Source organism: Trachinotus anak, unplaced genomic scaffold, assembly GCF_046630095.1.
Source record: "Trachinotus anak isolate AG129_WGS33_773 ecotype Australia unplaced genomic scaffold, CSIRO_AGI_Tana_v1 ptg000008l, whole genome shotgun sequence".
Taxonomy (NCBI): Eukaryota; Metazoa; Chordata; class Actinopteri; order Carangiformes; family Carangidae; genus Trachinotus; species Trachinotus anak.
In genome coordinates, this window is record NW_027273859.1 from 4,677,429 (window position 1) to 4,691,780 (window position 14,352).

The following is a 14,352-nucleotide window of genomic DNA, read 5'->3' on the forward strand; positions in this document are numbered from 1 at the left end:
CCAAAATGTAAATGTCATTGTAACTAATTCCTGTTACAAGTAGTTCATGATTTTTGTTGCTTACAAACTTTTTTTTTCTGTTTTTCTCACTTGATAAAAAGTTAAATGTTAATTTAACACTGTGATATTCTTAATGACAGTGGTGTTTAATTCATTGTAGTATGTCCATGCTTGCTGTGGATTGGCCTGGCTGTCTTAGCTCACCATCACACGCCCTTTTGTTTGATCATAAACACAAAAGATGACATAAGACCAAGTTTAGTAAAGAAGCATACACGTTATGAAAGAGTCTGATAGCTTTATCTCAGTGATTCAGTAAGTAAGCACACAGCCTACACATGAGAGCGCCTTGCCATGACACCATCCCCAGGATAAAATGTGGAGCCACATCAAGTTGTCGTAATTTTTCAACAATAAAGGAAATTCAGATAAGTACCTTCAAAATTAAACCGCAATTTTAATAGTGCATCGTGGATACATATTATATAAAGTGAATGTAATGACAATATAACAATATAGGACTATATAATAGAAGTGACTTTACACTTATACTTTGATACTTTTGGATAATTGTGCTAACCTGTTACATTCCTAAAAAAAAAAAAAAAAAAGCGACGATAAGTGTTTTATTGTGAAAATGTTGTCAGGAAGCTGTGGTTGTGTTATGGTCAACTTGACACCTGAACCGACGGAATTCAGTTGACAAAAAAAACAACAACCAGGAAGTTAAACAGAGGAGGAAACACAGTCGCTTCGGTGGAGCATCAAACTGCCAAGTCCTTAAAAGGGTTTTAAAAGGTTTTAAATACTATCGTCAACTTAAAAGTAAGTGAATCCATCGCGTTGCGGTCCGGGGACATTGTTTCCAACAGGATGGACATTGATCCGGTAGGTGATAGTGGTTGAAGCTTGTGTTTCTGTTGTGTAGGAAGCCGCTCCACCGCCACCTTGTTTAACGCCAGACACGACATGCAACAGGTGTGTTTCCCGACTAACTCTTCGTTTCCCGTCAGGCTGCTGAGCCAGGTCTAAGCAGCAGTTCACTCGGCAGATGAAGCTTTTCGCTGCTGAGTGGGACGTCCCAGAGTAGCCTGACAAAATGGCCTAATTACCACCCGCTGCTGAAACCAAACAGTCTGTGCTTGAACTTTTTCACGTAGGCTACGAGAGACTCTCCACTTAAAGCTTTTTCTGCCATGAGAACTCTTCAGGTTTCTGCTTCATCCACTAACTGATAAACAGTGTGTTTCCGCTCATATTGAGAGCCTTTCCCCTGCGCTTCGCTGTCGGCTGAGCCCGTCGCCTGCAGCCCAGCTCCAGCCGGAGATGAGTCGATGTAAAGCCGTGTCCCTGCCTGCTGGCAGAGCTGGCCCCCCGGCGCAGAGCGGCTCATCACGTCTCTCTGACACATTTCTGTCTGAGAAGCCCTTAATACCTGCTGTCTTATATCCACCATACAGCATCTCTTGAGTAAAATCTGTAGCCTTTACAGGTTGAGCTCACCACTGCTGAATCCTATCTTTTGTTAGCCCCAGTTCGTCTCTCTCAGGCATTAACACCAACTGGAGATGATACTTTTTGACCTTATATTTTTACTGACCAACACTGTGCAAAGAGAAGCAGTCATGTGGTCATGTTGTCAAACGAAGTCTTGTTTAGCTTCTATTATGAACTGAAAATTTCTATCCACCTAATGTTATACTTGCTAAAACTGTGCTGTATATCAAATTTTTGCTTCATCTTCAGCAATCAGGGCTCAAGATCCTTGAAAGTCTTCCATGAAGTCCCAGGATCTTCAAGGAATAAAATTAAACTATTGTTTTTAATGTTAATTTAACTTAGTTTAAACCTCGCAGTCTCTCTGTGTTTGCTTTCGTCTGTGCTATCAACAGCTATGTGCTCAGTTTTTCAGCTTATATCTAACACAGATCCCCTCAGACAGTTATCTTTAACAAAGGCTTGTTCACTGAGGGTCCATGGCATCTAATGAGTATCTGATGGAGGCTGTCAGCGCCACACTGTTGCTTCCTGTGCTGAACATTTAAACACTGTGACTTCTGTGGTTTTGAAACATCTCTTCTCTGCGAAGGTCCAGGCAAGCCTTTGAACTCTAGCTAAACTGACTCGGCTGTATTGAGGGCAAGAGCTAAACCAACAAACTGTTTTCCTGTAGCCTGCAGCATTTATTAGACACTAGCTGCAGACACTAGTTGTCCAGTGTCTGCATGTGGTCAATTTAAACCTGAGTGTATTCACAGGTAAGGGTAACTTCACATTTGACTAGATAAGGATGTGAGCAGTGAGGATTTCATGTGGCCTAACAATTTAAATTAATCACATCTTTTGCATATACAACCACAGTCAGACATGTCCACTGGAAAGATTTTATTTTATCACACTCACATTTTAGAGAGCGTTTCCTTGTGTATCATCCTTTTTCTTGGGGTATCAGCTACATATTACACTGAGCCGTAACTGACAGGCTTTTGTTTGAGTTGCCATGTTTTACTGAAAGACCAAAGTTACTTTTCTGAAATGGCAGAGACATTTTTGGGTGAATTCCTCTCCACGTCTTAAAACAGTTCAAATAGATGAATAGGATACTGTGTGTCACCATCGGTGCATGAACATCTTGTACTGGGCATGTTTCTGTCTCCCTGTCTCTCTGAATGTTGATACTTAATAGCTCTCAGCCATTCATTGGGCTCACTGAACTACTAGCACTGGTACAGGAGAGGAGGAGGAGAGTAAACCTGGTTTATATGATAGGTGAATAAAAGCCGAGTTAAACAGGAGCAAAGCATCTGGAAAGAATGCTGAAATATGAGATTAAGAACAAAAGAACATTTCAAATTAAATAACAACACAAGACAACAACACAACTTGTACAAAATCAGCTACATAGAGGCAGGTCTGTAAAGGTGTTGTTTTGAGAGGTGGATTAGATGACACTGCATAAACCAAATATGCATAGAAAGAACAGAATAAGGAAGAGAGCATGAAGGAAGGGAGATCAAATTGACCTAAACAAACACTGGGAGGAAGGAAGGGATAGAATAAAAGGAAGGGTAAGAGGAGGGAGCACACACAGCAGATGACGCAGCAAAACCTGCTCTGTTTCCTAGAGACGGTTTTGTTTACGCTCTGCTGCTGTTAAGTTACAGTATGTATGTTCACTCACACACACTGCACACTGTGTACAACATTTTTGCTTTGAAATTATGTCTGTTGCTGTGTGAGATCACAGCTTATCTTCCTGTTGAATGCAGACACGCTGTAGCAGGCGTTCCCAGAGATGTTAAAACAATCGTTTCACAGCCAGCAGGCTGTGATGTCACGTGCAACCGCCCGAGGGACTGAAAGGACTCTCGAAGTCACCACCAGCTGTCTGAAAATACTGGTGTTAGACAGATGAACCCAGTCATTGGGAGAAATTAAAAGAACATTAATGTAAGGTCTAATGGTAAAAATGTGTCAGAAGAGATTAAAAGATGCTACTGCTTTGGCCATTCTGAGTTATTCATGAATCATCTCATTGTGCCTTGTCAGCAGAAATCTAATCACCTCTGCTCACATTCATCATGAATTGTGTGATCAAACAGACATATTTGCAAAGGCAATGCAGAGCTTAAAGGGTCCCCCGGTGATTAAGCATTGCACTTCCATAAAGTTGGGGGACTCACATCGGGAATTTTTTTTTTAATTGGTCAAATTCAAAGCAATGGGAGCTGAGTCAAGTTCCAAAAAAGTGGATCCTACATTTTCCACTATGCATCTTAATAGTGCCACTCATTAGCCCGGTGGTTTCCAGCCTTATACAAGTGTAGAACATACAAGTGTATATTATGGTTATGAGTTATGACAGTGTTAAGCCAAAGCTGTTAAAGAGCATTTTATTTAAAGACAATTAAAACATCATCATATGTTTTTATTTTTTTATAACTACATTTTCTTTCTACACCAAAACTATACTGTTTTGCAAATGATTTGTCAGCCGACTTGCATAACTTTCACAGCCCACTAGTGGGGCCTGGCCCACAGGTTGGGAACCACAGCATTAGACCTTTCCTGCTTCCTCATTTTTTAAACTCCACAGTAACACAGGCTTTCTGTTTAAATTTCTATTAAAAGCTTAGACAAGCCTGATGTTATCATCAGGGTTATTCTTTCAATCTTTGTACTTTATACTGTCTGTGATGAGTAAACTAAACCAGACCAAGGTGCTTAAACAAGCCTTATATTGTTCTGTCTCTTGGTTCTTGCCACCACAGTCTGAACAAACTGGAACAAAGCTAAAACTGACTGACCCTAATGCAGCAACCCTGCAATAGATCTTTTATCAAGGTTATTAAGTTCAGTTTGTGTTGAAATTGTTTTAGGTGTTGATTCAACTTTATGGTCAGACTCTGATTTGTGGTGCTGTTGAACTGTATTACATTATAGTCACAGGTGTTTCTATTATTTTGTTCACTTGATGCATATCGATGAGGATGGGCTGAATAACAGAAAAACCTGTTTCAGGAGACCAGACTGAATCCTTAAAAAATATCTTTACTATCCAGAGCAATAGTTTCACTGGAGGAGTCTTTAGTTTTTATGTAATGTAAAGGTTATTTTGAACTCAAAGTGAAAATTGTCTTAACCCTAAAATTGTTTTTGCTACAAACACATCCAAATAAGCTTCATTTGGTCAGCTAAATTATACAGTGGCTTTTTAGACACTGATTTAAAATGTACAAGATAAAATTTGGACATGTACAAAACAGTTCTTCAACTCAATTTCTTAAATGACTTTTCTGTCCAATCCAAGGAGGCGGCAGCGCCAGAGCCCCAGGATAAGGTGCAGACCTTAAAGGATCAGGTAGATGGAGTCAAAAGCATCATGACGCAGAATGTGGACCGGATCCTGGCCCGAGGAGAGAGATTGGACGACCTCATGGGCAAGTCAGAGGACCTGCAAGCAGGGGTCAGTCATACCACAGGAGTTTATTCTTTTACTTTGAGTTGTGTAAAATCTGCTCCGTTTAGCTTTGTCACGAACCCGTGGCAGTCAGCAGTGAGACCATTTTTTAATGGAGTTATAGGATTCAGCCATCAATAATTTTATTAATTAATGATGGTATGCTTTCCCCACTCTAACATGTCAGACTGTCTTTCATGGGAAAAAGGATTATTATCTGTTGGAACCATGCTTTGCGTTCATTTCAAATTATATTTTCACAAATTTGATCATTTATTGAGCTGATGTGAATCCTCCTAACTTAGATTTGAATTGAAGTTGTAAGTAATTATTTTGGATTTATCATTAGATCTAATATCTATTTCTTGTGATTAATCAAATAATGACCAGTTGTGATAGACTGAAGGGGTGGGACTGAGTTTGGTTTTGTCTTGGCAAACATGTTGGAGACATGGGAATCTGTACAGTCTTTGACCTCACGTTAGTCTTGAAATATTTTGTTATTTTGTTGAAGTATAAATGAATCAGCCAAATGAAGGCAACAGAATCACCAACTGAAGCAGTGTGAGTCAAGAAGAGGAGCCCTGTCAGGGTGACAGATTAAAAGAAGAAAAAGGAGCAGCTCACAGGACATTATCTGTGCGTTGCTTTCGCCCCATTGGTTCTGGGTCATATGTGCATTGCTGTGCCAACGTTGATGGTAACAGCACCTCTTCTCACTCTCTCACTCTCTCACTCTCTCACACTCTCTCTCTCTCTCTCTCTCTCTCTCTCTCTCTCTCTCTCTCTCTCTCTCTCTCTCACCCTGCTCAGGCTCAGCACTTCAAGCAGACGTCTCAGAAAGTGGCTCGCTCCTACTGGTGGAAGAACGTAAAGCTGGTAGTGGTCATTGTGGTGGTCGTCCTCATCATTGTCCTCATCATCATCTTGCTGGCCACTGGAGTCATCCCTGTCAGTTCCCCCGTGCCTCCTATAGTTAGTCCTACCAAAGCGCCATAAACACAAATGCACACATATGTACATACATAAACAGTTAAATCATAAAGAAAACACACATCCCTATTGCACAATACACAAAGTAATATATAGACTCAAGCACATCACTGCTGACTGGTGAAACCTTTGCTACCTACTGGTAACTTTCATGCTTATATTGGAATTCAAGGGTTTCGTTCTTTGGTGTAAGGAAGTTTAATGACACATAAACCCTTGAAACTTTCAGACACAATTCCAGATATTGAATTTGTGCAAAATTAAAGGTCTGAGGTCTTCACCTGGCAGCATAAAAAACACTTGTCACTGTTCTCAAAGGACGCTCCATAACAGCACCCTCAGCACTTTCGGTTATTCCATCCTGGCAAAGAGGAAGTCACTTTAACATGTGTAGAAGAAATAATGAAAATGTGGATTCCTCCACTCTCTTTCTAGATATTCTGCTTGTCACGTAATGTGCACTACAAAGGACAGTTTGTATAGTTTAAAAGATGAAACTTTATGTGTCTAAAATATTTTTTTTGACATTGGACAAATGCACCAAGCACAAATTCTGTAACATTTTTAGGTCACAATATATTTAATGAAAAGCTGAGTTGTAGGTTGGATATGTATGTTACCATTTGGGGACTTATTCCTTGTAAAGTGCTTCCTGCTTCTTTCTATTCAGACATCTAGAAAAAGATGGTTTATTGAATGTATACACTTCGCACTATGTTAGTCCTTTAGCTCCTTGACTGGTGTTTCAGGAGATGTTTCTACCCTGTCAGTAGTACACGGTCAAAGTTGCAAAACAGTTTTTATGCATAAGGACAAAAATCACTTCATTGTGAAATATTTTGAAGTGCGTTGGGATTCAAAATACCAGCAGTGGCTACTGCACGGAATCCAGGAGTTTATCTCTAAATGTACACCAAAGGTTCTTTTGGGCCATGAAAGTGAAGACGAGACCTTAAGCTGAAAAGCAGTGCAGCATTTGCAATTGTGTGGTTTTTCTACTCAACAGTAATGAGTGGTCCTTTAGATGGGAATAAATTGTAGATTTGTACATTTGTGCTGTGCAGTATCATCAGCCTTTATTAACTGATCATGTTAGTTTTTTCTTAACTCCTGAGGTATTGCAGTTTGAACGCAGGGCTTTCGTACTTGATATAAAATAAACAATACACCAGGGTGAGCTGCTAAAGGTCTGCTCTAGTTTTGGGGGTTCAGGCCCCTCCAGCCAGCCAGCTGTGAGGGATAATTTACAGCCCCTCCATGGTTCCCCCTGCTGGGCCCATGTCGGCCAAAAGGCCCCCAACACTATATCAGCTGTCAACTAGAAAATGATCTTCCAAAACACGTAGCATGTATTTTTCATTTACAGTCTGGTGTGACTCACCTCCCATCTCACTCTGCTGTTACAGTTGCAGTTTAGCTTCAAAGAGGTCAAAATGATACCCATCATACACTGTATATAGTCAACACATTCTCACCTCGATGTATATTTGCAACAGCCTTTAACCAATGTGTTAATGAAAGTATCTGTTGCTTAGAGGCTATTTATTTAATGCTTTATGTTACTCGTATTCATTCATATATTTTTTTTTTTAATCAGAAATGGGCCAATGAAAATGTGATTTCTGTATACTTAAGACTAATTAATCATAATTGATATAATACAGATAATTTACTCTACTTTTCAATCATTTTCTAGAAGTAGGTATAAAAAGGAGGCTTTTTTTTGGGGTTGTTTTTTTTTTGTTTGTTTTTTTCGTGCTTCTGGGATGCAGTAGTCCTAATCTCATTGGCTTTTTGATACTGGCCTGATCAATGCTGTGTGAGACCACAATCATATTTCTCTTCATACAGGCTCCAGCTGCAGCAGGTTCCACACCACTGAAGGGTTTTTACTGTTTCATTAACAAAAGGTCTTATACCGACGACTTGTGGCATTTAATGGTTTTAATGGTGTCATATGAAATAAATAGTATTTACTCGGCCTCTCTTGTGATGCTTTCCCCTCCATTGCTGTTTGTTGAATTGCCACAAGATGGAGACAAGTGGTCCGGCTAACCTGAGACAGGAGGAGTGCTTCTCTTTAATTCACAAGCTTTAATAGCACATGCACAACCAGGCAATGGCAAAAAAAATTTGATTGCTATATTTCAAAATAAAACAGTTTTAACTCACAACTTGATCAGAGCTTTTTGAGCCGCACAGAGAAGAAATCAATTCCTGTCTCAACTTCAAATTCCACCACTGCTGTTAAATACTGAATACTGATACTGAATACTGAATACTGATACTGAAAGATAATGCCTCAAATCAAAAAATAAAAATTTAGTTAATTTAGTTTATAGACATTATACACATTTCTATCAAGGACCAGCAATCACCTTCTTAAAGGGACACTACAGCAATTGGGCATTGTACTTCCTTTAAGTTGAGGAGTTGCTACAGACATTAAAAAATAATTTTCTAAATCAAAGCAGAGACCAAAATACTCTGGATTTCAGCCCTTAATATGGGTCAATATCCAAAAACAATGCATCCTACACTTCCCATATTGCAACTTGATACATCTTACCTGTCTAATTAAGCCCACATCTGTCAAAGTGCATCCAGGGATCAGCATTAGCTGGGATATCCACATGATCACCTTTTGTAATTGTAAACTCTGTGGGAATACAGTGAACACAACTTAATCAGAAATCAGAAGTCCAACAACCGCAGCTTGGGTTTTTTAGTTTGATTTACTAAAGTTCAACAGGTTAATTCATTCAGTATCAAACTGCCTCTCAGGTCGTGGTACACATGACAAACAAACAATAAAATAATGTGAGAAATGAAAAGGTACAAAGGGTGTCTCCAGCCAAACGGCCAACATCACAACATGTATTTTAAACCCTATTGAAGAGCAGCCGAGTGGAAAAAACCCTTCAGGTTGGCTTCCGACCTGTAACTCTTGAGTCAGAGATTTCAGGAATTTTGGTGATGAAATCTCTCACACTGTGAAAAGAACTACATACATGCACCACTGCTGGCAGTTACATCTGAATAGAAAGTCCAATACAATTGATTCAGCTCAGTCTGCGGAAGTTAAACAGTTTGTATCAGGTTTCACTTACTTACAAGTAAAGTATCTGATTTAAGCTGTTTATCTGGAGTGACTACAAGGTTAGCATTATGGCTAACTACAGTGGAATAATGCATGAACACTCCCTTGATGGAATAATTGTTATTCCTGTTCTTCTTGAGTGCAGCACAAGTGCATAAGCAGAAGTGTTTTCTGCTTCTGAAGTTGACTTCAGTCAGCTCCCTCGAAATGTTATCATTAATATTTAAATGGGATGTGTTCCTGGTTAAAACAGATCAGTGGGTCTTTAATCCTAAGTGTAGTCCAATGGACTATCACTTATGAAGAGAAAAGCAGTTGATAGAATGAGGAAAAAGGCCTGTCAGAAAATAAAGTCTGCTGACTAACCCGGTTGGTTTCACCCACTAATACAGGATGACATCACCACTGACAAAGCTATGTTATTCCAGCAATTCAGGTCTAAATGCACTGGACATATGACAGACTTGGAACAAATACCTCAGGAGACGGGGCAGACATGGTAAGTCAATAGCGACCTAATTTATAAAAGGATAAATGCTTTTTCTGTGAAAGTTGGAGAGACAGACACAGAGAGGAACATTTACACATTTACACAACACTAACATATTGTTAGTTTTATCGCTAATAATATGTTCCTCTTCTCATTTGGCTTCATCTCAGCCTTATCCAGTGCACAACCTGGTCATACAACTCTAATAACACAAGTGAAATAAGTTAAGTCTAAGAGCAACAAATACATAAATCCAGGAGACTTGGTGGCAAGACATCAAACGCCTGATTACTTTGGTGGTCTATCCAATAGTTGTTGTGTTATTTCAGTCTTTACCAAAGTTTGCCATCACGATACCCAGAGGCATGCAGCTAGCATGGATGAAGAAGCAGTTCAGGCTGTGCACACATTTGTAAGAAAACAAATGCTCAAATTAAAGGTTTGGATCAAACCTGACTGAGTGTTTTGAGTAAGTGGGATCAGAGGGGGCTTTAAAAATGCACAGGCTCATCACTTGGACAACAGTTTAACGACAAATTATTAACTGATTACATGACCTAGAGGTAGTGTATAAAACAGAAGTGATGTAATCACTGAACCTTGAGGTACTCCGCATGTCTTCAAGAAGATGGCACTATCCAAAGACAAAATCGTTTAGAAATGTTATTAATGTTACGGTGGTGGAAGAATATTCAGACCATTTGCTTAAGTAAAATTAGCAATAAAACACTATAAGAGTATTCAAGTACACATTTTGTATTCAGATTTTTTCTTAAATAAACTACCTGCAGGGCTCCTGAGCTTTCAGCTCTTACACGCTCACTTACACTCCCCTTCAGAGCTTCAACTTCATGTCACACATTAAGTGTTTTTAATACCTCACCTTGCCCATAAAACACCTCACATGTAATCATTTAACATTTTTAAGACATTTAAACTTGTTTACAGTATTTGCATCTACATATCTCATCAGCATCTTTTCTAATTACACCTACTTTATATCCTATTGCACATTTTAATCTATAGCAAAACAATGCATGACATTGTGTTTTTAAAATTAAATCTGTAAAGTAACTGGTATAGATGTCAAATGAATGCCATGGAGTAAAAAGGGGAAGACAATATGGACTAAAAGTATGAAGTGACACAAACTGGAAATACTTTAGTAAAATAAAAGCATCTTAAAATAGTACTTAAGTACAGTACTTGTGTAAATGTATTTAGTTGATTTTGATAGCTATAATCCAGGACCTTGAATAATTGTACTGAGAGAGTCGTTTGAAATTAAATATTATTTTGAAACAAAAGTGGTAATTGGTTGGACCTTAATGGCAATACTCTTAAAAGTAATGCTAACAGCATTAATAGGCACACTCTTCCCAGGAGCAGGGAGGTGCGGCAGCAGAGCCAGAGCCACAGAACAAGATGGAGGCCTTAAAGGGTCAGATAAATGGAGTCACAGATGAGATGATGGTGAATATGAAAAAAATCTGTGAGCGGCATGAAAAGGCGTTCAACCTCGTCACCCTGGCAGAGGAAATGGAAGACAAGGTAAGTTTGCAGATGTTTATCCTTTTACTATGGTTTGTGTAAAACTGGTTTGTGTTGTTGGTTGTTTTTGTTCAAATACTTGCACTAGTACTTCTTGGGTATACGGTTGTTACGATTTCAATGTTCATCCTAATCAGGTAAACCAGTGCTAAAGGTCAGTAGAGGCCATCCCATACTCGAGGAATCTGCACCTCATTAGGTCATTCAGCTCATTAACCCAACAACATTTTGTCTGATGTTCTAATGCGTCACTGTACAGGCTGTATTGCTCAGTATCAGTTACTTCTTTCTGTGAAGTGCACTACCTGTTATTCTTGTTTTCTCATTCCAGGATATGGTTTTTTTTTTTCAGAAAATTCATGTGATCATCACGGTCACTACCTTAGAGTGCGTAAAGCAGCTTAAAACTTCCTGCTTTCTGAACTGAGCTATCAAAGTACATGATTCAGGCATTGTTAGAGGATGGTGCTAATGAACTCTCAGGGATACACTCATGAGTTTGGGTTCTCATAAAAGTGTGGACCAGTGTGTCATGAGTACACAGTATGTTGTTTCAGTGGATTGTCTCATCTCTCTCTCTGCTCAGGCTAAACACTTCAAGCACACATCTCAGAAAGTGACTCGCTCCTACTGGTGGAAAAATGTCAAGCTGATTGTTGTCATTGTGGTGGTCGTCCTCCTCATCATCCTCCTCATCATCCTGCTGGCCACTGGAGTCATCCCTACTGAAGTTACTCAGGCCCCCAAGCCATAACCTGTCAAAAAGCCATAACCTGTCAAAAAGCCATAACCTGTCAAAAAGCCATAACCTGTCAAAAATACATAGTGTACTATATTTTTAAGTGGTAACACTTAAAAATATAGCCTGTAAATTAAAATGTAGTTATGTAATATACACATGTATCAATAAAAGACAGGAAACTGCAACACTGTTGATACTGCAATAAAATAAATTATTCTATCTTTTACTGTGTCTTAAAATGATGATATATTTATAAATATATAACACTTTTTTCATTATGAAAAATATAGTTTATACTATTATTTCTGGGGAACAAAAGGTTATTTTTAGAATTATTTTAAATTGAGATTTGAATCTGGATCTGACTATCAAACTGTTGTTAGAGAAGAATTAAGAGAAGCTTTTATGTCTGTGAAATCATTAGATAAGAAGCACAGAACCATATAAATATACTTCACTATATATACTATACACCAACTACATACTGATTTTCTACCTGTACCTACAAAATATTGACACTATAATTGCAGAACTTACCATTAGAGTGATGTGTGGGGAAAAAAAATATTTAAGTAGGAAGTGTGGGTTCTTCAGAATTTTAAGATTATGCAGAGTTGTCTGAGGAACGTTAAGGCAGTTTTAAATCTGGCTTGAGTTGGAGAAGAAGCAAATGTGTCATCTGCAAACAATGGATATCATAAGTCTGTGTTGGAGTAATGTTCGTGTTGAATAAATTGTAAATAATAATGGCTTGAGCAAAAAACCGTGTGCTCCCCCTCAGCTCTTAAGAGGGAGGCTGATTTCAAACCATTGGTACAAATCACGTGTATCATTTTTTTAATATTATAATTAGCTCCTTAATTAGTGTTGTGATTAAGGAGTTGTGGTTGTTGTGTTGTGTTGTGTTGTTAGTGTTGTGGATCATAGTAAAAAGTATTTAAATGCACAAAGAGCAATAATACACAATCAAAATTAAAGAAACTGATATTTTGGACACAAAAAAAATCTGTTGCAGAAATAAAATCACACAATTGTGAAGTCCCACAATATCTTTTAATGGTGTCAAATTCAGCTGTCAGTCCTGTTAAGTTTCAAACCATCAACAGAGAGCTGGACGGGAATTTGAGATTTTTGGTACACTACCAACTTCAGTATCTTTACATATACAGGAGGACCATAGAACCAAATATAGATGGTCTGTAGAAATAACGCCGTTCTTGACTATTATCAGCTCAGCTCCGAGACAATGTTACTGCTTATGTGAAGCCACAGAAGAGCTGATTGGCTGATGGAAAACATGCACAGCTTTTGGAGGCACAAGAGGTCTTTGGTACTTTGATTGCATAAACACACCACCAGGGTCAGCTGCGAAGAGTCTGTTCCCACACTTCTAGCGTTGGGGAATGAGGCTCTTCCAGCCAACCAGCTGAGAGAGATCAGTAATATCAATCTCATTGCCCTTTCACACACTGAGCTGTTCCATGCCATGTGAGGCCACAGCTGGAGCAGGTCTGTTACTGTGTTAAAAATCTTCCCGCTGTCTTTACATGTTTGATTAGAAAAAATCACAAGGGCCTGATTCTTTAGACTTGTGGTTTTAATAGTCAGATATATCTTACAGAGCTTGAGAGAATCTGTCATGAAGAACAAGATAAACTGCCCAAATCCAGTTGTGCAAAGCTCGTAGACATTTTCCCATGAGGACTCAAAACTGTTATTGCTGTCAAAGGAGTTTCTACAAAGAACTGGATTACGGGTCTGAATACTTTTGTGAATAAGAGATTTCAGCTTCTGATTTTGAATAAATTTGAAAAAAGATCTAAAAACATGTTTTCCCTCTGGCATTGAAGGTAATTGAGTGTAGATTAATGGGCAAAAACCTTATCCATTTAAAATTAAATTTACAACAAAAATTGTGCAAAAAGTGAAGTGTCTGAATTCTTCCAGAAGTCACTGTATGATAAATAGTACATTTACTTTTAATCTTTTGCTGTTTGTTGAACTGCCACAAGATGGAGATGGAGAGTCAGACTGGTCTGAGAGTTGAGGAAGTAAATTACAGGGAATTCCCCAAAGCTTCCGTGGTGGTTCAGCCTGATGGAATTATAAAGGACATGGTGGCACATGTTCTCACACTTTTGGTTTCTGTTTTGTTTTTTCACAAGCAAACCAACCAAGCAATAGCAAAAAAAGCCAAATGTCTGTGGAATATTTAAAATACTGCAATCACCAAGCAGAACAACCCATTTCACTTTGCAAATGTTAAAACGGAAGTGGGACATACAATTCGAGTACTGTGAGGAATTTAGTAACAAAAAAGGAATGAACAACAAATCAGACCGAGCTGGTGAGGGCAGTTGCCAGCATGCCCTCACTGTGCACACACCTGTTTTCAGATAAGGATAGGTGAAACTTTAAGGTCTACTGACTGACACATCCACTGTTAGACATTCAACAACATTTCTTAATTTTTTTAATGTCATAAAATGCCCTGACTTTAGTGCCTGCATGTAAAG

At 38.6% G+C, this 14,352-nt stretch overlaps 2 protein-coding genes across 5 annotated transcripts; both read left to right on the plus strand.

The window, feature by feature from the left end:
- Positions 1–720: 720 nt before the first annotated feature.
- Positions 721–7,934, plus strand: vamp8 (vesicle-associated membrane protein 8 (endobrevin)). Of its 2 annotated transcripts, none has more exons than XM_071481971.1 (3): positions 721–888; positions 4,811–4,966; positions 5,774–7,934. In XM_071481971.1, exons 1-3 carry the CDS (start codon positions 874–876, stop codon positions 5,957–5,959), a joined length of 357 nt encoding a protein of 118 aa, XP_071338072.1. In that variant the 5' UTR covers positions 721–873; the 3' UTR covers positions 5,960–7,934. The 2 variants fall into 2 exon arrangements, with proteins under 2 accessions (XP_071338072.1, XP_071338073.1); XM_071481972.1 differs by lacking the exon at positions 721–888 and adding an exon at positions 955–978.
- Positions 7,935–9,400: 1,466 nt separating this feature from the next.
- LOC139623621 (vesicle-associated membrane protein 8-like) lies at positions 9,401–12,060 on the plus strand. 3 transcript variants are annotated; one of them, XM_071481969.1, is made up of 3 exons: positions 9,401–9,552; positions 10,927–11,094; positions 11,681–12,060. In XM_071481969.1, the coding sequence occupies exons 1-3, from the start codon at positions 9,496–9,498 to the stop codon at positions 11,846–11,848; spliced, it is 393 nt and encodes a 130-aa protein (XP_071338070.1). In that variant the 5' UTR covers positions 9,401–9,495; the 3' UTR covers positions 11,849–12,060. The 3 variants fall into 3 exon arrangements, with proteins under 3 accessions (XP_071338070.1, XP_071338071.1, XP_071338069.1); XM_071481970.1 differs by having other exon boundaries at positions 9,477–9,552; positions 10,933–11,094; XM_071481968.1 differs by having other exon boundaries at positions 9,481–9,552; positions 10,912–11,094.
- Positions 12,061–14,352: the final 2,292 nt, after the last annotated feature.

What these genes read in the sequence shown, in the direction of transcription:
- vamp8 (XM_071481971.1), top strand. An exon ending in CAGAGGACCTGCAAGCAGGG is followed by an intron (nt 4,967 to 5,773) that starts GTCAGTCATACC and finishes CACCCTGCTCAG; the next exon opens with GCTCAGCACTTCAAGCAGAC.
- LOC139623621 (XM_071481968.1), top strand. Translation starts at nt 9,496, where the DNA reads ATGCACTGGACATATGACAGACTTGGAACAAATACCTCAGGAGACGGG. An exon ending in CAGGAGACGGGGCAGACATG is followed by an intron (nt 9,553 to 10,911) that starts GTAAGTCAATAG and finishes CAGCATTAATAG; the next exon opens with GCACACTCTTCCCAGGAGCA. An exon ending in CAGAGGAAATGGAAGACAAG is followed by an intron (nt 11,095 to 11,680) that starts GTAAGTTTGCAG and finishes CTCTCTGCTCAG; the next exon opens with GCTAAACACTTCAAGCACAC.